Consider the following 26,814-nt stretch of genomic DNA (forward strand, 5'->3'; position numbering starts at 1 on the left):
AATGTATTGTTTTTGAATTGTATAGATAAATTGAATTTCCCTTCTGGGCTAAATAAAGTATTTTTCATTTCATTTCATTTCATTGTTATTTCACAGGATTTTCCCTGTTTTAATAAAGCACAGATAAAAAGTATGAAACTACATGCTGACTCCTCAAAAAATAAAAACTTTCAGAGCTCCGGACCTGCAGCACCAGGTATTCGCATTTGATGACGTTGCGTAGCAGCACTGGTTCCACCCATGGTAGCCAAAGCTCAGGCTGAGAATCACAAAAACATCCCCAAAAACAGCCACCGTTCATCCAAAGTGCTTCAAACTCAACACTGTTCTTCATCAGGTCCCAAATAAAACCCCTGCCAAATTTAAAATGGATCACACGTACTGGTGTGTTGTTTTGTTCAATGTGCTTTTATTGTCACATTACCGTTGCCTACTACTGGACATAATAATTAAACAAGAGCAACATTTATTACTATAGCAACTGTGAACATTGATCACTAATCGTCTACACGGTGCAACCTGGGTGTGTCCACTGCAATATTTCATGATCATGTGCCATATTTACTACTTCAGTGTCATCGTCACAATCACTTTTCTCTTCTAGTTTTAGTTTAACTTACTTTATGTTTTAGTAATGTCTCGTATTACATGGTACATAAGTTTCACATCAGAGATGGTCCTGCAGAAGTTGTTCTAAAAAAATGATGATTTGAGATTGAATGATCCACCACTCATTTTAACACAAACCAGTTGTTTTTGAGCCAAAATAAAACTTTACTACAGAATTATTACAGTAGTTTACCTGCTTCTAGTGCACGCTGATGAATCGTATAACTGTGTAGTTTATCAAATAAACTTTATAAGGTGACACTGTGTGAATATTGTGTGTCAAAACTTTAAAAAACAAACAATCCCTTCTGCTTTAACCACACTGAAACAAACTCATATATTATACAAATAACCAGCCTGAAAGAACTTAAAAGGGAAGAGTTGAGACAGTAAACTTGAAGTATTTTTCTCCCAAATATATGAAGAAGTCCATGTACTTTAAGAAGAACCATTTGATCCATGTTTATCCTGTTACATTGTAAAGAGAGCAGATCTACAGGACAGCAACTAAATCTAAAACCTGACCCCTCGAGGCACTGGGGGGAGGGTGGGCGAGGCTGGGTAAGGCCTATTATGGGATATTTTTGGAGGGGAGGGCGCCGAGGGGAGCCTGTATTTGGAAATGGAGGTGGATGCTGGAGGTGGAAAATGACAGAGGAGGGTCTGACGGGGGTTGGAGGATCAGGGAGGTTGAATCTTTACGTCACGGCTTCGGTTTGAGTCCACAAACACTGATGCACACGCTAACACACACACGCACACACACACACAGCAGCCGGACGGAGGACGGAGGGTCGAAGCAAAGAGGAACCTGTGAGAGAACAAAAACAAAGAAAGAAGAAAGAAGGCAAAAGAGAGCACAAGGAGAGACGCTGAGAAAGCAAACAGAGGGAAGAAGAGCAGGAGAAAGAGGTAAAACACGTTTAATTTCAACACATTACGGCTTGTTGGGTTAGTAGGTGAAAGAACGGACACATTTTTGAATCTTAAAATCAACACTTGCATCTTTTTCCCCACAAAATGTTATATTAAAGTGAAAAGAAACAATTGAGAAGTCCTAAAATCTTCCTGTCTGTTCACATAAATGTTCACATATGAGCTGATCTCGCAGCCTTGTAATATTAATGAGCGTCTGTATTCTCATTAATATTCAACTGCTGAATGGAAACAATGTGAAGCAGCCACCAGTTGCTGTTGGGATATTACTGTACTGCAGGAGGTGTCCGTCCTTGTCTATCCAATCCTGCACTATAAAACACACACACATGCATGGAGTGTGTTGGTCAGCACCTATAAATACACTCATGAGATAAGCAAAAGAATCCAGCTATGAAAACTGATAGAAGTGGTTGTGTTGTGGGCTCACGTGCATGCATCTACTCTATATATAGATATAGATATATATGTGTGTGCGCGTGTGTTTGTGTTAAATTCCAGTGTTTTCTTTTTTAGCCCTCCATCCACCCTGACCTCCTCCCTATGATGAGATATTGGCTATATAGTATATACACGTATATATTGCTACACGTGACTACACTATATTATACTATACAGATGGTAGATAAAATTAAAGAAACCCTCTACAAATACAATACAAAACAGTATAGTTACACTTGGTAAAGCTCATAATATTCTCTTTAAGTCTGTTGAAGGTCCTACAGTCCACATTGTTGTTAAAGCGTCTATAAGCAATATATATACATAACTTAACAGTGGATCACAAAACAACGTACTTTAAGTTTTTCTGATTTGACACTGATAAGCTCACATACTTCTGCAGTTCTTCTTAGCTCTAAAGGTTGCTTCAGCGTCTCTCCGACCGGAAACTTTACTCATGCTAAGCTGTCACATCGGAAAACCAAAACAATTTGCTCTCAGTGTTTGTTTTCAGCTGTTTTCGGTAAAAACGCTCTAAAATTGACAGCATGGCACCTGCTCAGCGATAAAGCGCAGATAGACAGAGTTTGTGAAAAAACAGTGAAAGATTTAGCAGCTAAAGAGCAACAGAGCGCCATTTTGAGGTGGTGGAGACCAAAAACAGAGCAAAAAGTGACCATGAACATGACTCCAAAGATGCAACTGCATGATAAAGTGACGCTATAGTTTCCTAACGCAACACAAGTCAAACGAAACAGTACGATTTAAAAAAACAAAACAAACAACAACTTGAAAAAACATTCCAAAGCCTGCTTGAGGTTTGACTTTATCGGAAAGAGTTCATTTATTTCTTAGGACACAGAAACACCTTTTTTTCTATCAGTAGTCTGTCAGAGTTTTATTTGATATTTCATCTTCTTCATTTTGTTTTTTTTCCTGCAGTCATTAAAGATCACCTACAGCGCCACCTTCTGGTGACACTTAGCCTAGTTTATTTGCTCCAAAGCAGCTAACAGAAGCAATCAAAATTAAAAAATGTTTTTCTTTACACGTGATTGAAAGTTACATGACAGACATATGTTACTTTATGGAGTTCATAGCTTGTACAATGGCCAAAAAATCTGATATTACATGGACAAAGTACTGGTATCAGGAAATTAGGTTGTTTGCTTTTTTTGTGATAACATTTTGCTCATAAGATTGATATAAATGTCAAAGGTATATATGAAAAACAGACGTTAGTTTGCTTAGCTTAGCATATAAACAGCTAATTCATAGTTCAAAAATACACCTGGAGTCAAATTTAAAGGTTGATTTAAAAGGCAGTGATTGTGTTTTAAATTCAGCTGCAGAGAGTTTTGCCTCTTATGAATTCAGATTTTTATTTCGTTTGTTCTTTCAGAATTCACATAGTTTTGCTGTAAAAACAAAAACAAAAATAAAACAATAGTCTGGTGACAGGACACTAACATCAGCTCCTTTCTCTGCCAGTTGACATCTTTGTCATAAACATCAAACCAGAACAATAAAGATGTTTAGAAAATCATAATCAATAGACTGTGGTTGTGTTGTGCAGCTCCACAGTGTAAAAAGTTACATCATTTGTTTGGAAAGACTCAGTTATTGTTCTGCAAAAAGCTTTTTTTTTTTTTTTTTTTAAATGGCAATTGTTGGAAAAAATGTCAGTTTGTTTGCTTGATACAGTCAGAGTTGCTTCATTCACGAGAACACTGAGGTCGAGGGTTAAAAATAACATGCAGGAGCCTCCAGAGCTTCGATTACCTCCATCCAACCTTTCTTACACTGTAAAACGGTGTCTTTTACTTTTTGAAATGAGACACAAACACATGCAGTTATGTTCAGCTCGTTATCTGTTCAACCCTAATCCTGCTGTTAATTGTTTTTGTTGTCAGTTTGAAGACTCTGATACAAATGAGTGATTATAGCAGGTTAAAGGATGAGAATAAATATGTGAAAGTAATAAAATAACTAGTCCACGGAGGCTGCCGTTTCCACCATCTGGACATCTATTTCTGTCCAGCTGGATGTTTACATTAATAGTCCTCAGAGTAATCTATTACACATATGGATTCCTCCAGTTTGAACCGTTTAATTTAATTCCAGGATTGCAGAATATATTGTGAATTTGTAAACCTGCAGCTTTGCCCCTGATAATCATCACTTTAATGCTTTAAAAAATGAGTATTTATTCTGGTTCAGGTACCTGCAGAGCATCTGGGTCAGACGACAAACATCCGACCTGCTGGTGACACCTGCGACCTTTTGGAGCTCGGTTACATTTTCCAAAACATTTTGGCTCAAGTTCCTCATATAAGAATAACGCAGCGACACTTGAAATACTTCATAGCATGAAAAATATTGATAACAATTTATTTTACTCATCCGTTTCTTAATAACTGCTCATTAGTTCAGTGTAATCTGGTGTTAATTATGTCAATGCCACATTTAAATTATCCAAGTAAATACTTTTTACAGTGTTGAAAATGAGCTTTAACAAAGTAACAGTTTAAAAAAGAAAAGAAAAGAAAAGAAAAGAAAAGAAAAGAAAAGAAAAGAAAAGAAAAGAAAAGAAAAGAAAAATACAGAGAATTTAAAAAAACCCACACATACAGTAGAGCACAAATATACCCAAATATCATATTGGTGCTCATTATATAAAATAAATGAACTGTTGTTTTAGTTGGTACAGTGAGTTGTGTTTAAACTGCACTTCCACTGTTCCGATTACAATCCTAAATTACATTTCATTAATATAACATTTATAGTAACTTGGATTGTAAAACTAAAAATCTAGATTAAAAGGAAAAACAAATATGCATACATTAAAGCACAAATATACCCAAATACTACATGTTCACACAGCTTAAAAAAATGTCAAGGTTTTGTGATATTTAAGTGAATTTGTTTTACCTTAAGAGTGTAAAAATTAAAATTGGTTTGAGAAACATTTTACAAAAAGATGACAGAAAATGTAAATTTCTAGGCAAAAAAAATAATCTTGCTGAAAACAACAGGGAGGCATTAAAATGATGGACAAATGCTTGTCTGATGACGATCTCAGATGATTATAAGTCCTTATTATTGCTGCTGTTTTGAAAGGAGATGCTGTTGCTGGTTACAGTATATTTCTAGTTGATGACGATGGTGGTGGTTGGAGGAGGGCTGAGGGCTGCAGCTGCTCGAGGCTCTAACCTTGGTCCCAGATAGTTTGCCTGCATAGACAGAATTAAACTACAATGTGAAACCAGAAAAGGTGCTTTTATCTGGTCGTAAAGTTGATAAAAACTACTTTGCAGAAATTGGCACACTATCCCATTGCTGAGGCAGTACAAATGTATGAAAGACTTTCTTCTGTCTCGTGTTGTTTTTATTTAGTCAGATATGTTTTTGTCGTCCTCATGCTCCACTCATGCTTTTATTAGCCCTCTGTGATCTTTACACTGAGACGGTCAAAGTCACAGAACTTCTGGCACAAACCCACAGATTTAAACGTCTCCGTGCTGCAGCGTCTGATGTAATGAGGCTAAACGGCGTCCTGACTGCAGGACGTTGCCGTTTCAACTGTTGGGAAGTGATTGCAACATCCCAGGAAGCCTATACGGTCTGTAACCGTGAGCTCTTCATATGACACCGACAACAGCTGCCGCTCCGTCCTGCACTGTCCTGCCTCCAACCAAAGCTCTGTCCATGTGTGGAGCCTGCTGGTCCTATTTAAGGGGGCAGAAAGAGAGGTGAATCATCCATACATCTGTGGTCAGTCGTGTCTCGGTCGCTGGTGTTGGAATATTTTTTCCATGAGGCGAGTAGTTCACAACTAACACCAAGCTGGCATTTCGACTACCTGGGAGGTTTAAGAGATTCATGTTTCTCGAATCTGTGCCCCCACTGATGGATGTAAATATAGCACTGGTATAATACTTTACACCTTGCATTGGTTAGGTTTAGTCACACATATTGGTCTGGTTTAAGGAAAAATCACATTTCTGGTTAAAATAAAGCGCCTTTGTTGCATGTTTTAAGGCTATTAAGCATTCGAGACCCAAAGAAAGGTTGACTATTGGCTTGAAAAGGGAAACAAACTGTGTTTTTTCTGTGAGGGTTCAATGTTTAGTCAGCCCATCCATCCACCCCGATCTCCTCCCTGTATGGACTTTATCTTAAAATACCTAGTCTAATTTCTACCCTTGTTCACAGCTTTACCGATATTGTGCATTGAGTCATAAAGAGCAAACAGTGGTCTCTGTGTAGAAGTCCAGTGTTTTGTTGACCCATCCATCCACCCCGACCTCCTCCCAGTGGAAACTTTGTGGCTAATTATAGCACATCGTTTCACTTCCTCCTTTGCTCTTGTTATTATTTAGCATTGCCAGCATGACTGATCCTCATAAAAAGTTTAGGTTTCTGGCAGAAAGTTGCAGCTAATCTTTGGCAACGTTGCTGCAAAACTGCTGCAAAGTTCAGTTTTCATATCCAAATTACATTCATGGCAACCTTCCAGGGGACGTCTGGCTAACATCATGGAAAGTTTATGTCAAACAGCTGATTTCTGATAGATATTTTCTGGCCAAAGCAAAGAAGAGAGTCTTTAAAGTGGGAGAAGACCATGTGTAACCGGCTGAGAGCTCAGGATCTGTGGTTACTGTTAATTCTTTGCCTTTTCATCAAAACACTGAGGTCATCTGAACTTGGCTCAGTCGGTTATCAACAAACATGGAGCCAGAAACGAAGCTCATCGTCTCCATTTATCACCACACGTCCAGATCACTTTAAAGCTCCTTAACAAACTGGGGAGGACTCACTGCTGAACATCTGACTTTAAAGTCACTGCAGTTTTGGTTTGGAAATCAAAAACAGACCTAACGTGGGTTTTTTGTGCTTTAATTTTAAAACCATAAATTAAATCAAGCGATCTATTCTGAAAAATGAATAAACTAAACTCAAAAGGGTTCAGATTCTGGTGTTTCTTGTATTAGAAGCTTTAGAAACTTCAGAAAGGTCTAGTGGGCCTGTAAACTAACAAAAATATGAATCTGCTTCTCTACATACCCCACAAGTCGGAGAAAGTCGTCCTTTCATTCGCCAAAACTGGAACCAGATCCGAAACGTTCTTTTGCACATAATCAGAGTTTGCAGACTAGTTGCACAACAAGAAAATGCAAAAGATTTATACAGTACACACCTTTGAATTAAGCTAATAACTGGCTTTAAGTCTTTTTCTATGATTTTTATATCAAATGACAGAAGAAGCAACAACATTAGTGTTTTCTTCATATACAATTAAACCAGCAAGATGCAAAAAGTGCAAAGAAACCGTGATAAAACTTCAGGTATGCACTCCTCTACCCGCCCTGTGAGTCGCCTCTCTGCTCTGACCTGCTACCGTCTGCAGACTTCTGCTCATTGCGAACATAAACAGGATTCCTCAGTTGCTCTGTGGGCGAAACACACGGCAACGAACGCAGCTATAAACCACAAACCTGACCCCGAGCTGAGCCTCGTTTCTGGACACTCGCTGCTGTCATTCACAGCTCCTGGACCTCAGAGACTCAGTCTGTCCTCCGGTGATCCTCGGCGGGATTTAGAAAAAGGTGTCGACTCTCAGCCGGTTGTTGTGTCGATCTGAGGCAGAGATTAGCAGAGAAATGTTCGACTGTCAGAGGGATCGATGTGGCCTTAAGTGACCACAAAACAGAACAGCAGTGGAGATTTGTGGGCGAGCTTCGGTTGTTTATCACACAAACAATAAAATATAAAGACACACTGACAAAAAAGAAGGAAGAAACCAATCAGAAAATACTTTCAAAGGCCTTAAACGTGTCTTTAGTCATCAGTTTAACTTTATTACACAACTTTCTACCAGCGTTTGATTCATTTTGGTCATTTTACATGGGAAATTTCTGTCTGCACTGTTTTTATCTGAGTTTTTTTTTTTTATTGGTTTCTTCCTGGAATGCAAAAAGGTGTTTTCATGCAATGATTAGGATCTTGTCCTTATTAAACAGAAACACTGAGTTTCTCTGTGCGAAGTCTTAAATTAAACTTAAAGAAGCTGCTTGTTGTACATTTAATCATGAATCATGAATGTTTCAGAATAATAACCCTGAAATGAGCCTTTTCTTTCTGCAGCATACAGTTAAGTCTTTATCTTTTCCTCTTTCTTTCAGGTGCTGTGTGCTGTGTTAAAGTGAAACCACCGACAAAATCCCAAACTATCTTCACACTTTGATCTGAAGCTACCAGTTCAGTCCGCTGAAACAATTCCTTCTGTCCTAAAGAAGACCAAACCAAAGCGTTTGTGCCATTTACTGTGAAAGTAAGTCACTGCTGGCTCTTCAGTGAGTGCGACTTACACTGTAAAGTAAAAACAAATCTCATAAAAAAAAACTGTGAAAGTCTGTTAGAAAGGTGGCCGGAAAAAGCATGTTTAAAAATGGTTAATTAATGTGACTTTCTGAAACTTAAAAAATGTGAAAATAACAGCAGATATCTGTAAAATAATTAGATTTTTAACTGATTTCATCATGTAAAACAGTATTTTTTTTTTTTGTATATTGAAAAAACAAGTTCCTATTTATGAAAACAGATTTCTGATGATGGTTTTATCATAAATTATTACATGTTTTCAGAGATTTTACCGTCTATTATGCGTAATTGAACAAAACTGAAAAAATCTGCAAAACTGTAAAAAAAAAATTTGAACACTACGGTTAAAAAAAAAGCAGTTTTTTTACAGTGTAGGTCAGTTCCTTAAATATTATTAATGAAACTTTACACCATCCACAGTCAAACGATGGCCCCCAAGAAGAAGGCCTCCCGCCCCAAGAAGGCTGCCGTGGAAACCATCACTCAGGTCGCCACGGAGACCGCCACCGCCCCACTGAAGGTGGAGAGCCGCGGCGACGGCGTGGTGGTGGTGGAGAGTGGCGTGAAGAAGATCGAGCAGATGGCGGCGCTGGACATCGCCCAGCTGAACAGCCTCAACCTGCCGCTGCCGCCGCCCGTCATCAAGCCCGGGGAGAGGGGCCTCGGCCTGGGCAGCGAGCTCACCAGACCCCTGCACGGAAACTCACTGCTGGAGGAGCTCAGCAAGATGCGTCAGGAGAAGTTAGTGCTGATACAAGCTCATCTCCTCATCGGTGGTGTTGTGTTCCCGAGTTGTTGCTTTAGATCTCCTTTGTTTGTGTGTCCTCCTCAGGTTCCTGACTGACCTGGAGTTGGCCTGTAAGACGAAGGCCTTCGACGTCCACAAACTGGTCATTTCCTCAGTCAGCCAGTACTTCAGAGAGATTCTGGCCAAAGATCCCGGCATGAAGCGCCTGGAGCTCCCCTCCCTCTCGCCTCTGGGTAGGTTCAGCTCATGAAGAAGATAAAGTCCATTTAAACATCCAGCAACTTACTACTGATCAAAAACCCCAGCAACGAGAGTCTTTTAGTTACTAATTCCGGACATCTTTGCATCCAGGGTTCAGTTGGTGGCTTCATCTTAATCCTTCGAGCTCTTGTCGCAGTTTTACTCACTGGAGCTCCTTTTTCACTACAACATAAAGTCCTGCACCTCTGTAGAAACAGCTCAACCATGAAGACGGAGAAAGAACTCAGAGATGTATTTGATGATGCCATCAATTTTCAAAAAACAAAAACTGAAGTTGAATTCCTGAGCCAATTTCTCTAGAATTCAAAAACCTGCAAGTGTTACCAATACTGGACAAAACAGTGGCTCGACATGCCATAGACGTTTTGCTGTTTACATTTTCATAACCTTAAAGTTTCTCACTCTACACTGTACAGTAAATGTAAGAGGATGTTTCACCGGGCTGAATGTATCTTCCAACAACTTGCTCCTCTGTATACATGCTGCTTTTATTTCAATGATCCAGAATGTTTTATTTTCCTCTCAGTCTCAGATTTTTTCTACATAACTGTTGATTTCAGATTCGTCGACAAACGCTTCTGAATTCAAGGAGTGTTTTTTTTTGTTTGTTTGTTTTAAAATTAAATCTGGTTTGAAATGTTTGTTTTCTTTTTTTTTTTTTTGTAGAACAAACTGATTTTCATGAAGTATCACAATTTTAAACTTACATTTGATTCATTTTCTAGATGTACAGTCACAAGGATACTTAGAAAGTTGAAAATCTGACAGTTTTTCAAGTTTCCGGCTCTAAGATATGGTATAATTTTGGCATTTTTTAAAGAAAAATAACCTGCTTTTAAACCATCGTACCAGTTCTATAGTTCAAAGGGTTATTGTGAGCTTCTATGCTGATGACAGTGGGTTAAACATCCCTCTCTCCGTCTGCAGGTCTGGCCAACGTCATCACTTTCGCCTACCTGGGTCGTGTTCACATGTCCCTCTACACCATCGGCTGCACCGTCTCCGCCGCCGCCACCCTGCAGATCCCTCAGCTGCTCAAGATGTGCATGGACTTCCTGCTGGCTGAGCTCAACGTGCAGACGTGCGTCTACATCTGGAACATCGCCGCTGCCTACGGCCTGCTGCCGGTGTGCGACGCCGCCCGCCGCTTCGTCCTGGAGAACTTCGTGCAGTTCGCCGAGACGCCGCTGTTCACCCAGCTGACCCTGGAGCAGATCTCAGCCTTCCTGCAGGACGACTCGCTGGTGCTGCCTTCAGAGGTCGCTGCCTTCCAGGTCAGAGGTCAAACAACAAGTCAGGATCTGATGATGGATCACAGCTAATGTTTACACTGGAGTCCAATTTAAACCAAATTAAAGGTTTCTTGCTAAATGCTGAACAGTAGCTCCTCTGTGCAACAAGTGTGAGCGTTCTGTCTCATCTTATTCTATATATTTTTATTTAATATTTGTTCTATCTAGCACAGTAGTTCTTATTCACACATGTATATATGCAACAGTGTTTTTCCTACATACCTTGTGTCAGTTCAATATGAGTCTGTGTTTTATGATCGTTAAGCTGCTGCACTGTAAGACACTAAAGTTTCAACCTCATTTCTTTGAATAAATCACTGTTATTTTACAGACTTTACCTGTTTTGGAAAATTACAGATAATAAATCTTAAAATTACAGAAAAAAAATTACATATTAACTATTAGAAATGTCAAAAGAAGGTTCACATCAAACAAATTTTACAAATAGCAATTTGTTCTTACACCGTATGATCACATCTAAATCAGCAAATATACCATTATTTTACAGATATATTGAAAGATATGTTATTTTCAGTTTTTTAATAATACAATATTTCATTGTTTATTATTTTCTTTTTTGCTAAGACATTTTTACATTTTTTTTTAAATTACAGATGGTTTTTTTTACAGTGCGGAAATAGAGGAATCTATGATTTAGCAGGAGCATAATGTTCTTTTATGATAACCTAAATATGGCTGCAACTACTGATTATATTCATTCCTGGTTAATCTGTGGACTATTTTCATGACAAACATTAATTTGGTGCATGTTTGGTTTCTAAATATGAACAATGTCAATCAGTGATCCCAAAGTTTAAAACAACAACTAACAAATATTCTGTTTGTTCTGTCAAAGAGGAAAGAAATGTTCACAAAACATAAAAATGGTGATTAATTTAATAGCTGACAATTAATCGATAAATCGTCGCAGCTCTAATCTTAACTGCGAAGAAATGTCGGGTCTTCTTGGAGGCGGCTGCTGACACCGCCAGTATTAACTCGTCGACCTTCTGGGACTTCCTTCTATTTCCATCCAGGCCTAAAAACAGACCTGAGACCAGCTGTTCAGAGCCGAACGCAGATCCATGAATCCAAACCTGCATGTCCACCGCGAACAGAACAAGTTTAGCTCGCACTGTATGCAAGGACGGGCCTGTTTATTAATACACAACTTCATTAGAGATGCAAATAGACAAGCAGCTGAGAGGGAAAGAATAATTAATAGATTAGTATTTCTAATCTGGGCCAAATGTGAATCTGTGAATAACTCAGCAGCTCTGTGAAACAGAACTGTATCTGGACTCGTTTATAGTTGTGGTTCGTCTGACAAACAGCTGAGAGTCAGTTTATGGAAACACTCACTGTTCACAGATTACAATAATTAGACACTCTGATCATTTAAATTAGTAGATTAATCTGCAACATGAGTAGATGAAATAGTCTCTATTATGGGTGAGTAGAAATATGAAAAAAAAACGAAGCTGTTATGGAAAGTCCCATCTTTGAATCAGAATCAGAAATACTTCATTGATTCCTGAGGGGAAATAGCCAACTAGTGATATTTTCTAAACCGTATGTAGCCGCATGTCACAATAATACAACAGAAAACAAATAGAATACTTTCTAATATGAAAAACTTGGTCACAAAATAAAATAAGCTAATTTTATTGAACTTTTATAACTGATGGAGAAGGTATGATGAGCTGTACCACCAAAATTAAAACACACTCTTTGATCTACCTGCCCAATATTTTATATTCTGAATCAATAAAATAAAGAAAAATAACAGTGAAATTTTCAGACTTGTATCTTGAATAGTTCCTGAGATATTGTTGTTCAAACAGCCTCAAATTTTAATGTGCAAAAAAAAAAACACTTGAAGTGGATTAATGGGCAGTTAAATGAAAAATTGTCTCAAAAAATATTTCATATATCAAGCTAAAATTTCACAATTATCTTGATAAACATCCACATTTTAAGCTATGAATACTTCAGGCAACTCAGAGATGGTCGTGCAGAAATGTTTATAAGTATCTGGAATAACCTGGCTGCCTTGTTGGCCCGTCCACCACCCCAACATCCACCTGCAGGCTCATCACTTTCCAATATGTACACTTAGACATATATGCCAAACTTTGCCGATATTCTGGTGATTCCTTAAAACATCTGAGTCAAAAGCAGGAATGAAACTTGCACTTAGAGTAACAGATACCTCTGACATTATGGGAAATGCAGGAAAAAGCACAGGTGCAAATAGTAAACTTTACCTGGAAGCAGGTGTATCAGGGCCCTGATGTAACTCACCAAACCACACTGGCTTGAAGCAACCAGGAGGCCAAAGTCCTCATGGACAGGCCTTAAACTGGTGGTTTGTTGTGGTCCACTGGGACAATCTTAGTGGTGAAACATGTGGAGACTGTCAACTCTGAATAGCTGAAGCACTTCAAATCATTTGTACTTCCTATTTTCTATTTTTCACCTCCAGCTCGCCATGAAGTGGCTCGACTTCGACGCCACCCGCCAGGTTCATGCCGCAGAGCTTTTGTCCCACATTCGCTTCGAGACCATCCCTGCCAGCGAGCTGGTGAGTCAGATCCAGCCGGTGCCCCGCATGATGATGGACCCTCAGTGCCACCGGCTGCTGGTGGACGCCATGAACTACCACCTGCTGCCCTACCAGCAGAACACCCTGCAGTCCCGGCGTACGCAGGTCCGAGCCTCCCAGCAGACTCTGCTCACCATCGGAGGCCGTCCATCGCTCACCGAGAGAGCTCTGAGCCGTGAGGTCAGTGTCCATGAAGGTCCAAGGTGGAATAATTAGCATCTTATATAGTGCCTTTTTAATCGTAGCTAGATTCACCCATTCCATAAACTATGTAGCCCTTCTGGTGAAGCTCATCAGCTGTAAGAGCAAGGTAATAACTACCATTGGGTCTCACCGACTTTGACCTCAGGTGCTGTGGAGGGACCCTCGTGACGGAGGAGCCAGCTGGCGCCACCTGACCCAGCTGCCTGCCAAGAGCTTCAATCAGTGCGTGGCTGTGATGGACGGATTCCTGTATGTGGCCGGAGGAGAGGACCAGAACGATGCCAGGAACCAGGCCAAACACGCCGTCAGCACCCTGAGCAGGTGGGTGGACGGAAATGTACTTTTCAAATCATCACAAACAACTAGGCACATATGGTATTTGATGGTCAGCTTTGAGGGGACACCGTTGCTACATCCTGGGCTTAGCACTGTCACCATGACAAAGACTTCTGCGGCACCTAATGACCTCCATCCAGAACTCACGTTTTGAGACAAGGACAGTTTTTATTACTCAGTGGCATGTATAACAGAACTGCTGAATCTATTGGATCCATTTAATAAAACAGTGATATCAGCACAGGACACATGTTGACTATGCTCAAATTTTGTTACCAGTTAATTATAAATTGATGATGCTACAAATTATTAGGGAAAATTGTTGAAAATTTGCTTCCCTATCGCCACAATTTGGGCTGTCACTTTACAGTATTTGTATGACAGTCGATGTCAACAAAGATCAGGCTTAGGTTGGAGTGATACCTATCGGTTAAAAAAACACCTTGATTGGCCGAAGCTATCTTGGGCTTGGATTGGGACATCCATAGTTAAAGGATACAAAGAAGCAGGAGCATTTTTTGTCTCCTACGCCACAATGATGACAAGGTGCCGCAGACCATTCTGTGATGCAGAATGATCTGACTGCCCGTTTTGTAACCTTGCCCCTCACTGACTCCCTTCTTTGCTTTAACCCCATCAGGTATGACCCTCGCTTCAACACCTGGCTGCACCTGGCCAGCATGCGTCAGCGCCGCACCCACTTCTCGTTGGCTGCCAGCGGCGGTCGCCTGTTCGCCATCGGAGGCCGTAACGTGGAGGGTCTGCTGGCCACCACCGAGAGCTACCTGCCCTCCTCCAACACCTGGCAGATGCGTACGCCCATGGAGGTGCCCCGCTGCTGCCACTCCAGCGCCACCCTGCCCTCCGGTGACATCCTGGTGACTGGTGGCTACATCAACTGCGCCTACTCTCGCTCTGTGTCCTGCTACAACGTGGACACCGACACCTGGACCGAGAAGGCCCCCATGGAGACCCCTCGCGGCTGGCACTGCTCCGCCACCCTCGGAGGGAAGGTTTACGTGGTGGGAGGAAGCCAGCTAGGGCCCAGTGGAGAGAGAGTGGATGTGCTCTCAGTGGAGACCTTCTCCCCGGAGAGTGGATCATGGAGCCGGGCCGCTCCGCTGCGCCTTGGCGTGAGCACCGCTGGTCTGTCACCGCTTGCCGACAAGCTGTACCTGCTGGGAGGCTGGAACGAGGCCGAGAAGCGCTACAAGGCGGCTGTGCAGAAGTACGACCCGGCCACCGACAGCTGGTCCATGGCCGAAGATCTGCCTGAACCCACGGTGGGAGTGTCGTGCTGCGCCCTAACCCTGCCGCCGCGCCACGCACCACGCCGGCAGCACCGCAACACCCCGGGCCACGAAGACCATCAGCAGGCCGGGAAGAACCGGAGCAGAGAGAGCAGCGTGACTCCATCACAAATCATCACTGCATAGAAAGAGGAGGGACGGTTCAACCTCAGGACAACATCTGGATCATGTCTGACATCTTTTCTGTTTAGCACGTGTGGAAAAGTTTCATTATTTAACACCAAACAAGAGTTTTTTCAAGAACTTCCGTCACACATACTTTGTATAAACAGTATAAAGGTGCAAGACAAAGAAAATCAAAGAGCAGCACTTCTAAGATAACCACAATAAATGAGTTTTTACCAAATAAGATGATATTTTAGAGGCTGAAAATGACTGATAACAAAGATAACAGTCCATTTAAAGCCAGACAATGGAACTTCTGGCAACCAGACAACTACAGGTAAATGATAAAACGTAAGAGGAGTCACAAACTGACACACGTGTGCCCTTTGCATTGCAAAAATAAGGGTTAGTATCATGAATAACCAGAATCTAAACCAAAGGAGGTTATCAGAGCGAAACATTTGAGTTTCCTGAAGTGAAAAGGAGCGTTTTTATGTCAAATTAATTCAGAAATTTGTTACGTCTTATTCCAGAAGTTGCAGTTTAATTCCAAATATTGACACTATTTCGAACAAGCTTTGCTCCTAAACTTGTCCGATTTGATGGTTTCCAGCAAAATTAAAATCAAAGGTTAATTTAAGTTGCAACCAGCTGCAGATGTGCAAATGCTGCATGTATCTGTGTTGGTGTTACAAGAGAGAAAAGAGCCTGCATGGTCCAAAGTGGAGGTTTAAGGATGAGTTGAATCAGATGAGAAGAAAGGTGGATAAAAAAGCAGAGTCGAGCAGGTGGATGATGGAGGATGGAAAGAAGGGAACAGGAGTGTAATCTGTGCTGGAGGTGATTTGGTTTGAACAGACGTCACTGTGAATCCGCTGGCAGTTTGTGTACAAAGATGTATCTAAACAGAGTGTGTGGCTGTAAAAAAAAAATGAGCGCGCATGTGTGTGTGTGTGTGTGTGTGCACGAGTGAATGACGCCATGATGGAGTGTGTGGCCGCGACAGGAAAATGAGCCAATATCTGACAAAAACCAAACAAACCCAGCAATAATGGCAATTTATCACCAGCAAACTTGAAATACTTCTCACAAGGCCATAAGCAGGCCAGCAATAAACAAATCTGTGTTTATTGGATTATTTATTTATGGGATATCTGAAGTAGTGTAGCGCAAATGTGAAGAAAATAAAGAAAAAAAAATAGTGATTAAAAACAAATATTTTATAAGGGAAATGGCAAGGGAGGAACAAATAAATGAATAAAAATAAAAGCACCTTGGCTTCAGCGTGTGACAACCAGTTACCCAAGAAATTAAGAGAATAAAATAAAAGAATAAAAATCTGAAAAAAATCTAGTAAAACATCCAACAAATAAAGTTAAAAAAAAAAAATATAAGATTAGGTTACAGCTCACCTGTCCATCCGAAAACGTCCCATTTTTACTGAAATTATGACAACCGGCAGAACCAGAGAGACTGTGGAGAGTTAATTATAAATATAATTAGATACAAAAAGGATGAATTTCTGTATTTGTGCCGGCTCTGGATGAGCCGCTGGTTTCTGTTTCACTGAATAAAGATAATCTGATCCAAACACATCAAGTCTGTTTCCTTATTAACGTGTTCAGCTCTTCTGCTTTAATCTGCATGCAAATTTATCACAGCTCACGTTATTTCTGCTAAAGGAGCCGACATCAGTCTCTGATAACAAGGTCGTACCTACAGCATCTACAGTCGTTCTCAGATGTCTTCATAATCCTCCCATTAAAGAAGGAAACAAACAGCTGTCACAGAAATATGTTGAAACTGACAAAAGTAGTAATAAATAAAAATGTTATGAAAATCATGACGTTGCTTTTGAATTGTGGTTCAACAGAAATATTAAAAAAACAAGCAACCCAGCATGATGGGACCCGTGAACTGGTATGTAGTTGAACAACCCTTTGAGCCAATCACTGCCATCAGGTGTTTCCTGTAACTCTCAGTCAGACTTCTGCACCTGTTGACAGGTGTTCTGGACCACTGCTCATCAGCAAAGGGCTCTCATTTGTCTGGGACAGTTTTTTTGTTTTTTTAAATTATTCTTTTCACCCACAATTCAAAAGCAATGTCTTATTTCACTAAATTATAATTTAGCAAATTTTTATTTACTATGACTTTCTCCAGTTTCTATTTATTTGAGTGACTATTGTGGATTCTGCCTTTTCTTTAATGGAAGGGGATGAATACATCTGAGGACGACTGTTTAAAATGTCCCCCCCCCCCCCCCTTTTATTGGCATTGAATCACAGTCAATTCAATTTAGCTTTAAAAAAAAAAAGTTTACAGAATAGACTCTTCAGCGTCCAAGTAAAAATAGATTTCTTTGAAGTCAATCAATTAAAAATAAAAACAGTAAAAATAAGTGATTGCACAATAATAAATTTCAAGCTGTGAATATATTTTGTTGTCACTGAACTTTTACCACATAACTATTGATAATAAATGATTGTAGCTGAACATAACTTTTCACATTGTTCACCTTTACCCGTTTAGGTAAAACACTTCTTCGCTCAGCGACAAACACATCTGTCTCCTGATCAGTGGAACATCCTGTTTTTAATCTACATAACTCGGTTTACCCACTTTCAGTATCGGTTTGCTGCACTTTAACAGATATGTGGTCTGAAAATAAATCCTCTGCTGACACTTTAGCACCACACTGCCTCCGTGTGGTTAAAGAGCCACAACACAAACTGCAACAAAATCACGTCAGCAGCTGAAAAAGGCCAAAAAAATGATCCAGTAAGAAACCGTAACTTGTTAGTATGGCGACAACACACATTATTACAGGTGGAACTATCCATCCATCCATTATCTATACACCGCTTAATCCTCACTAGGGTCGTGGGGGTCTGGAGTCTATCCCAGCTGACTCAGGGTGAAGGCAGGTTCACCTGGACAGGTCACCAGTCTATCACAGGGCTACACTTAGAGACAGACAACCAAGCACACTCACATTCACACCTACGGACAATTTAGAATCACCAATTAACCTCAACATGTTTCTGGACTGTGGGAGGAAGCCGGAGAACCCGGAGAGAACCCACGCTGCACGGGGAGAACATGCAAACTCCACGCAGAAAGATTCCGGTGCCCCCACCGGGACGCGAACCGGCGACCTTCTTGCTGCGAGGCAACAGTGCCAGGTGGAACTAAAACTGCTAAATAAAATTTAAGACATTTCAATGTCACTTAAAACACACTTTAGTACTTTTATTCGCAGGCACACTGACAACAGAATAATGGAAACTAGTAGAGACAGTAAGGACTACAAGTACCAACTTTTTGGAAGACTTCTGGGGGCATTTTGCTCTAATTGGACATCAGTGGATATTATTTAATATATATTATTAAATATTCATATTAAACCAAGTCAACATTACTGTCTGTATTTAAATACAACTTATCCTGATAGTTGAGGCTAATTATTTACAATGACCTGGGTTCAAGATTACATAAACCTGTATTAAAAATTCTTTTGACATTTGTCTCCCAACAAACACCATCGCATAAAGAAACAGTTCCTACTGAACATCAGGCCACAGCGGCCAAAAAATAAATAATTCAGACATTTGTGAGGAAATTTATATCTTTGAGAAACATAATTTTTAGACCTGCAGATAACCTGTAAATTCTAATAATCTTGACGGCAGCAACAGCAACTATGCAGTCAAGTCATCAGCTATGTGGTAAAAAGGAACTTCATGCTTCATTTTAGGATCTAAACCTGATTTAAGCTCCAAGTCTGGAGGCTTGGAGACGCTGCACACAGAGACTCACCTACTGCAGGAACAACACAAGACAAAAGTTGATTTTTTCCCATTTTATTACTTTGTTACAAACAAGATCAAAAGGTGGTCCTTTACTTGCCAGGCAGGATGATACCGTCATACTGAAACAGAACACAAACAGGAGAAGGTTTCAGTTAAATGGATAAAGTAAAATAAAGTGACAGTGTCCTACAGTATGATTGTGACCCAAAAATCAACCACAAATGGTGAAAACAAACGAGTCATTTAGTCTGTTAGTGACCCAAAGTATGAAAGCTAATTTCTCGCTCAACTCTGGTGAAACTGCATTTTCAGCAAATTATCCCCCAAATGTGAAGAACACACTATTCACAGATGATAAAACATTAATAGGATTTATTTAATTAATGTGGACTTCTGCTGCAGGAACTGGAGGCTGAAGAAAGGGAGCAAATGTTTACACTAAAGGCCTCATAATGAAGCCTTCTAGCTTCCATTGCGGTGCAACAGCTTCGACCATGACGTTTGCTTTAAGTGGCCAAAACAATGACAAATAGTCGTTACTATGGAGGTTTTGCTTCACCTCTAAAATTGTTGATAAAAGAGGTAAAAACTGCTAGACAAGGGCTTCAAGACGGCAGAAAAACAGCAGTTGTTTTCTTCCAGTTTAACCAATTAGCATTTGTCCTCTAAAGCTAACGTTGGTTTTACAGAGATGCTCTGAAGCTAGTTCCGGCCGTGAACAGGAACGTGTGAACAGGTCTGGCTGCCCTACAAGCTGCTGCAGTGGAAACCGGCCTATTTTCATGGACACTTTTAAAGACATTCCTATCGATGGATCATTTCTAACACATGTCCAGGGCTAGAGCTGTTTGAATTTGATGTCGCTCATTGTCGGAAGCAGAAACTTTAACTGAAGCAACCTTTTCCCTCCTGCTTTATTTTCCCTTAAATGTTCAGGAAAAGTCTGAACAAATCCTAGAAACACCTCCATGCTTCCTCTACTCACTTTCTGCTGGAACCAGCGCATGGCCTCCTCCTTGCGGATGCGGTGTCTGAAACCGATGCGGCCTCTTTTCCGCTTCTTGTCGGCGATGCTGAAGCCGGGTCTGCCCAGAACCTGAACGCCAAGAAGAGAGACGCTCAGAAACACTTTGGCTGCACATATAAACACTACAGAAGAAGAAAACTGCATTCATGAGGCTGAAGCACTGAGCTCCGGACTTCAGTACTGATGGCTTTAATGTTCAGAAAACCTGATCAGTCATAAATGTAAATTTAATAAGCTCTAAATAAATAAATAAAATGTTAAGATGCTAAAAAGCATATTTAACACCACTTAATGTAAAAAATGTGCTCTTTGCACAGGTATAACCTGCTTCAACAACTGTCCAGCCATTATAAGAAAGGAAACATTTAAGTTAGAAAACTATTTTCTGTTGAACACCAACTGAGGACATCTAACACACAAATGGAAACGTTCATTAGTCGAACTGCTGTACTCTCAGAAAGCAATAAACCCGTCCTGTAGTCTTCTGATGAACTGCTCAGTATAAAACTTTGTAATAATCTCAACCGAATGCTACAAACTGACGGCTAACTGTGACACGAGACAAACCGGCTGTTACAGTGAGCATTACATCAGGAAATATTAGTCGAATAAATTCACGGAAAACCGCGTCAGACATCATATTTAACATTCAGTTACAAAACTGTTGAGTTAACCTTGAAAACACTTCATATATTGAAACTACAAAAAACAGTTTCATAAGATGTGCCTCTCTGGTTTGTAGGACGTTACAGTAACACCACATACCCACACAACTCCACTACATACAATCAACTCACAACCAGTGGAGTTTAGTAGCTCCCATCCACACATCAAACCCACCACATTAGTCTAAAGCTGCAAACTTCACTCACCACGTAGAAGTCCAGTCCGTAGATGCCGATGCTGGGGTCGTACTTGATGCCCAGATCGATGTGCTCCTGGATGCCGAAGCCGAAGTTTCCGGTGTCGGAGAAGTTGTTCTTTCTCAACTCGTACTCACGCACCTGGAAGCAGAGCAGCAGAGAAGAACCGTTTTACAGCAACTGGATTTAATTCCCGCCAAAGATGGACAGAAAACGAGTGTTTTTGGACCATGTTCAGTGTATTATATTTTTTGTAAAAGACAACAGTGTAAGAGCTATGAAGTCATAAATAATAACATATATTAAAGTTCAGTTAACAGTTAAAGTTTAACAGCTAAGGTTAACAAAAAAAACTACATTTACCACTTTTAAAAACCTATTCTTACTTTATTACATCTTGTGTGTATGCTTTGCAATACAATTGTTGCATTATAATGACTGTAGGTTTAAAAAAAAAGAAAAGAAAAAAACATAAATTTAAGTTAACACAAAATGAATTTCAGTATTTCATGCATTGTGTTGTTTCCTTGCATACTATGCTGACTTCTGTCCTTTATTTTTAGCTTCTTCACTGCGGGAAACAAACTAGGGGTTCTCAATGGTTCTCAATCTGAGGTTTCACAGGGTGGTGGGGTCAAGATAATGCAAAAACAAACCCACTCACATCTGATTCAAATGTCGCAGTTACTGTTTGCTTCCATTATTAATTAAAGACTAGTGCCAACCACTAACCAAAGATACAGTTTACCGTCACATAACTCAAGGAAAAGGGTTAATTACTGACACTATAGAAACTGAGAAATGACTATCACCATGGTTCAATTACTAAACTAGTCAAACATTAATCAACCCAGAACACGTCTTAGCTGAAACAGTCTGAGAAGGAAAGCTCTGGGAATCTTATCTGGGAAGAAGTTACTTCACAGAAAACCACAGCCTGTTACGAGTCTTGAACTTGTTGAAAGAGAAACAAAGTTGGGAGAAGACACTGCGACTGGCTCACCTTGAGTCCCTTCTCCAGGATCTCCTCTGCTTTGGCTCCACGGACGGTGCAGTGGACAGCAATCTTTTCATTTCTGCGGATGCCGAAGGATCTCACAGTGTAGCGGGCTGCAAGTGGAGGAAGCAAAGACTTCAAATCCAGCACTGTGACAAGCTACCTCAAGGCTGGTACACTTGAGCCTATCAAGCATTTGACACAACACACAGTCAGACACTGACCCTTGGAGAAGACGGGAGTCTGGCCGGTGAGCTGCTCCAACACCTTGGCAGCTCTGGTCAGTCTGTCTCCACTCTCACCGACGCAGATGTTCAGGCAGAGCTTGCGGATGCGAAGCTCCCTCATGGGGTTCTCCTTCTTCTCACCCTGGTCCTGGAAGAGACAAAACAAAAGATCAGTTCATCGCTGGGCAGATTTAGCAGCCTTAAAACCCACAGCAGCCACTTAGACACCTGGAAAGCGCTCACACCTTGTCTACTGCTGCTGCCATGTTGACTTTACTTGCTAGCTGCCCGGCTAACAGATTAGCATGCGTGAGAAGGCTAGTTTGAGGAACTCAACAGCAATTTCAAGCTTTAGTTTAACATTCAAGGTTTCTTATTCTCTCTAAACCCCGGACAGCGACCTGCTCTGCCCCAACATCTAACTCCAGACAGACTCGGACCAACACATGCCGGCCGGAGGACATGTCCGTACATATCCCCGCTGCTGCTACTGTTCGCTCTGTCACACAGCTCGTACGTGTCCGGAAATTTAACAACCACCTCAAGATAACATTAAAACACACAAAATTTCAGCAGACACAACTAACGTGTGGACTAGCGGCACTAACGTTACTGAAATCTCACTGTAGTAACTTTAACTGTATGGCTGTCGCGTATTTTCCAGCGGCTAGCACGTTAGCATCACTAGGTTTTCTACTTTAACACTATTCTTTAACGTTTATTTATTAAATACGACTCTAGTTTGATTGTTCATAATGTAGTCTAAGCCTCTCGACACTAAACAGACGTTAGAATGAACCAGCAGCTCGGATGATTGTGGATTTCAACTGTAACTTCAGATTTGATCGCCATCGTACGATGTGAGACGCTACTCACCGCCATGTTGGATCACTAGAAGAGGGCGTCTCGTTTCCGGCGAAAAGCTTTTATAGTGTAGTGTTCGCCGCAAATAGGGTCGATATAACACCGTGGGAACAACGCAAAGGTTCCGTGTTCACAAAATATACATACAATACAAAACGTGAAATTAATAGAATACATTCAACCGCTCACCTTAAATAACTGTATTAAAAATGTAATTTGCATCACATATTTACCATTTGTGTTGTTTAACTTAAATCATTGTATTAAAACTGAATCTAAATTAGATAGTGAAAAGTCGTGTCAGTCGTTTCAATTCAATAATTGTGATAAAAACAATTTTTAATCGTATTATTCTAAAATCATTTTCCATTGACACATAGTTTGACATTTGTTGAGTTCATCACACTGTAGACTCTTAATGCTAAGATTTAAGTTTGACAGATTAAATGATATTGTGTCTATAATACTGTAGTCCTAACCTTAATATCTGAATTAGTCTGACAAATTTTGCAAATTCAATAATATTATTGGGCTGCATCCTTCACAGTTAGTTTTTAAAATTTATTTGCCAATATTTTTATTTTTGTTTCTTTTTTTTTTTTTATGAAGGCTTTATATTTAAGGCCATTTTTAAAATATATTTTTAAACTGAATATATTTTTGTTTTGGGAGTTTTAGTTGCCAAAATTAGCAATTTGAGTAATTGTTCTCTGAAACTGTGATATGAAAAAGTTCTGTTTTCTAAATGATTATTTTTGAAAATAAAAATCAGATTATTCTTCAATTGGAAAACGTCATTAGTTGTCCATCTAGCTTTTATTTTTTCACTGTATATACTTTACTGCAACCATTTATTCTTGTTTTAAAATAATGTTATTGCAATTATTACACCAACAAGAAAAGACACAGTACTGACTGTAATTAGGATCTTTATTTGATTAGGAAAGATTGTTAATGCACTTGTTTATGTTTACAAGAGCACAGAGAAAGCAGAATGTTAAAAAACAAAACAAATGGGAAAAACAAAAAAAAAATTATGCTGATTTTATGTTGGTGTTGTGTTGTTTTTTTTCTGGTGTAGCAATTTCCCTGAGGTCTTGCACCGAAGGGATCGATAAAGTTTTATTCTAATTCTAAAACACAAAAAAGACATTTCATTAAAACAAAATGTAAAAAGAAGATAAATTGAGCAAAAACTATTTCAAATTCAAATAGAAAACACATTTTTATAAACAGGAATTTTTATTAATCATCTAAAATAAGTAATGAAAAAAATGGCTAAATATGTGAAAAAAGTTTAAAAGTTTTCTTTAAAAGCAGCTCAATATATAATAATGTTTAAAAATTGTAAAAATAATTAGCACTAAAGGCAAACAATGATAGTAGTTTGCCTTTCACATTGCACATTTCTAAAATCCACTTGGGAAACATTTCTAATGTAGTTAAATATACCCGTACCATTCATATAGTTAGTTACAAATTTGAAATAGAATAAAATGAGATCCACAGTGACAGCTCAGTTCATATTTATGTCTTCTGCAGGATGAGTGAAATAAATATGGCATAATATCCTTTATTTCATGCTTTCACCTAATTTATGTCTAATGTCTTCAGTAATTGTTGCCGGCTCCCATCGTTTGTATGAGAAATGAGAGACAAACCAAAGCTACAGCAAACATAAGGACCAGTTTAGTCCCAACAGCAGGCCTCACAGCTGCAGACTCTTCAGTGGAGACCTCGGTGAAGGTTTCTGCTGAGATGGTTTTTGGTCTCAGAGGTGGAACTGGATCTGCAGGCTTCAGCAGCGGCAGACCTTCCCTCCGCTGCTCCTCCAGAGCGCTGACCAGGAAAGCCAGCCCTCTGCGATGGAAGACGGCCGGAGAGAAGAGGTTGCATTCAGGGACAAAGAAGTGAGGAAGGAAGCCTTCACGAGCGCGATCCTCCAGAGCCAAGACGAGCTGCAGGAAGCAGGAGGGCAGCTGCTGACGGGTCCACATGGAGTCCTCGAACCTGGCAGACATGAAATGACAGGGAAAGAAATATCTGAATGAATGACTGGGGGAGGAATATTTATACATCTATATATATTTGTCTCTGTGTTTGCAGGTATGTTCACACTGTAAAAACCAAAAAAAACCAAAAATGAACAACAAAGAAATCAATGTAACTTCACAATTTTTAGTTCATTAAAAATATATTAGTAAATTTAAATGTAACTGTTCAGCTCTATCAAATAAAACTATTGTTGAAATTAAAATACATTTACAAAGGGATTTTAAATCGACAATTTCTTTAGAATCTTGTTTCGCTTGCCTTGTAAAATTAAGATTGGAAAATGTATTTTAATAATTGGAAATAGGAATTTGGTTGTTTTCTATTATTTTAGTTGCCAGAATATTACCATTTGTGTCTTAGTTGTTCTTACAGTGATCCATGTGATGTCTTTTCAGGCACACTCCCAGTGGTACCACTACTAATATTGCTACCACTATATCCCTTTTGTTTTTCAGGTTAAATTATCCTCCACTGTAATTTAAGGACATTTCAACATGTCAGAAGGACTCAGACCCTGCAAATAAGTTATAGCTGTAGCAGTTATTCTGCGTTGATATCTAGTAAAATTCTAACTTTCAAACAAGGATTTTGAGGAGAACCTGGAGGACAGGGTGTGGAGGAAGACGGTCTTCCCGTGGTACGAACACAGATCATCCAGTTCGTCGGGAAAACGTTGTTTCAGACCCTCAATCAGAGACTTCAGGAGCTTTAAGCACTGCTTTCTGCAAGACAGGAGATAAAATTAGTACAACAAGGCCCAGAGCAAAGCTAATTATTCCAAACTTATATCAAAAGTGTGACTCCTTTAGTTATAAATGAGCAAAATTCTCGTTAATTGTTGTTGAATCTAGCATACTGTGTTATCTTATTGACAATGCTCTATAAATACTCTAATAGTCATTATGAAGTCGATATTTTGCCGGTTTGGATCAATACTGCTATCAGACCTATCAATAAGGATTCTGTCTGAACTATAATAAAATGATCGGACTGAGTGTGAGAAGATGTAAAAAAAAAACCAAAAAAAGAGTCTCACCGGCAGCATTTGGTGGCGTTGCTCTCGCAGCAGGTTTTCTTGTTGCCGTGAGACGTGATCATTTTCTTCTCGATGTGAGAGAATGAAATCCTCCAACTCTCTGACGAGGAAACACAAAACAGCCTGATATCACCACAGATACAGTACAGACAGAAAATATCAGAACTGACCCCATCTCCTGTGTAATACCACTAAAATGTTAAATAATTCAGAATTCTATCATCTTACAATAACTGTTATTTTAAAGTTAGACTGTAAGTTATTGACTCTGATGTAAAAACAAACAGGTTAGACACGTGGACTGGATGTACCGACTTCAAAGTGCAACCTCGGTGCATTTTAATTTGCTTTCACACCGAAAAAAGTGCTTTGTTTCATGCAGCTTGGTGCCATCTAGTGGCCAGTTTTCTTACTGACTTCATGCAGCCTCCTTCACACTGGCTCAGCATCAACAAAACACCAGACTTCTACAAATAACCCCTGTGCTTAGTCTGTTTACCAATGCTAAAGGTTGTAACTTTCTTGTATTTTTGGTCCTCCAAACATCTGCATCATTTGTGTTTCAGCTCATCTTCATTTGCTCCTGTTTCCTCCTTCATGATTATTAAGCCTCAAAATTGGATTTGTTGTTGTCATGAGGAGCCACGTTGTGTCCGACACAGCTGAGGCCAAAACTGAGAAAGCTGTGGTTGTTTTCTAAAA

At 39.8% G+C, this 26,814-nt stretch overlaps 3 protein-coding genes across 4 annotated transcripts in view; 1 reads left to right on the forward strand and 2 right to left on the reverse strand.

The window, feature by feature from the left end:
* The first annotated feature begins 1,304 nt into the window (after positions 1–1,304).
* Positions 1,305–16,822, forward strand: klhl43 (kelch-like family member 43). 2 transcript variants are annotated; one of them, XM_008292879.1, is made up of 8 exons: positions 1,305–1,521; positions 8,172–8,320; positions 8,791–9,111; positions 9,203–9,351; positions 10,307–10,653; positions 13,157–13,456; positions 13,626–13,801; positions 14,457–16,822. In XM_008292879.1, exons 3-8 carry the CDS (start codon positions 8,798–8,800, stop codon positions 15,250–15,252), a joined length of 2,082 nt encoding a protein of 693 aa, XP_008291101.1. In that variant the 5' UTR covers positions 1,305–1,521; positions 8,172–8,320; positions 8,791–8,797; the 3' UTR covers positions 15,253–16,822. The 2 variants fall into 2 exon arrangements, with proteins under 2 accessions (XP_008291101.1, XP_008291102.1); XM_008292880.1 differs by lacking the exon at positions 1,305–1,521 and adding an exon at positions 3,878–4,317.
* A 2,256-nt stretch (positions 16,823–19,078) lies between these two features.
* On the reverse strand, positions 19,079–23,098 carry rpl11 (ribosomal protein L11). The gene is made up of 6 exons (XM_008292881.1): positions 23,034–23,098; positions 22,155–22,305; positions 21,937–22,043; positions 20,943–21,074; positions 20,029–20,139; positions 19,079–19,162 (listed from the first exon to the last, which is right to left on the reverse strand). Exons 1-6 carry the CDS (start codon positions 23,037–23,039, stop codon positions 19,133–19,135), a joined length of 537 nt encoding a protein of 178 aa, XP_008291103.1. The 5' UTR covers positions 23,040–23,098; the 3' UTR covers positions 19,079–19,132.
* A 1,146-nt stretch (positions 23,099–24,244) lies between these two features.
* Positions 24,245–26,814, reverse strand: part of LOC103365446 (cyclic GMP-AMP synthase) — an 11,157-nt gene continuing 8,587 nt past the window's right edge. The window contains exons 8-10 of the mRNA XM_008292882.1: positions 26,113–26,212; positions 25,676–25,798; positions 24,245–25,031 (exon numbers count right to left, since the gene is read on the reverse strand). Of these exons, the coding sequence (XP_008291104.1) occupies positions 24,632–25,031; positions 25,676–25,798; positions 26,113–26,212 (623 nt within the window). The 3' untranslated portion in view covers positions 24,245–24,631. The remainder of the gene's footprint in view (positions 25,032–25,675; positions 25,799–26,112; positions 26,213–26,814) is intronic.

This window comes from Stegastes partitus, unplaced genomic scaffold (assembly GCF_000690725.1).
Source record: "Stegastes partitus isolate 25-593 unplaced genomic scaffold, Stegastes_partitus-1.0.2 Scaffold841, whole genome shotgun sequence".
Lineage (NCBI taxonomy): Eukaryota > Metazoa > Chordata > Actinopteri > Pomacentridae > Stegastes > Stegastes partitus.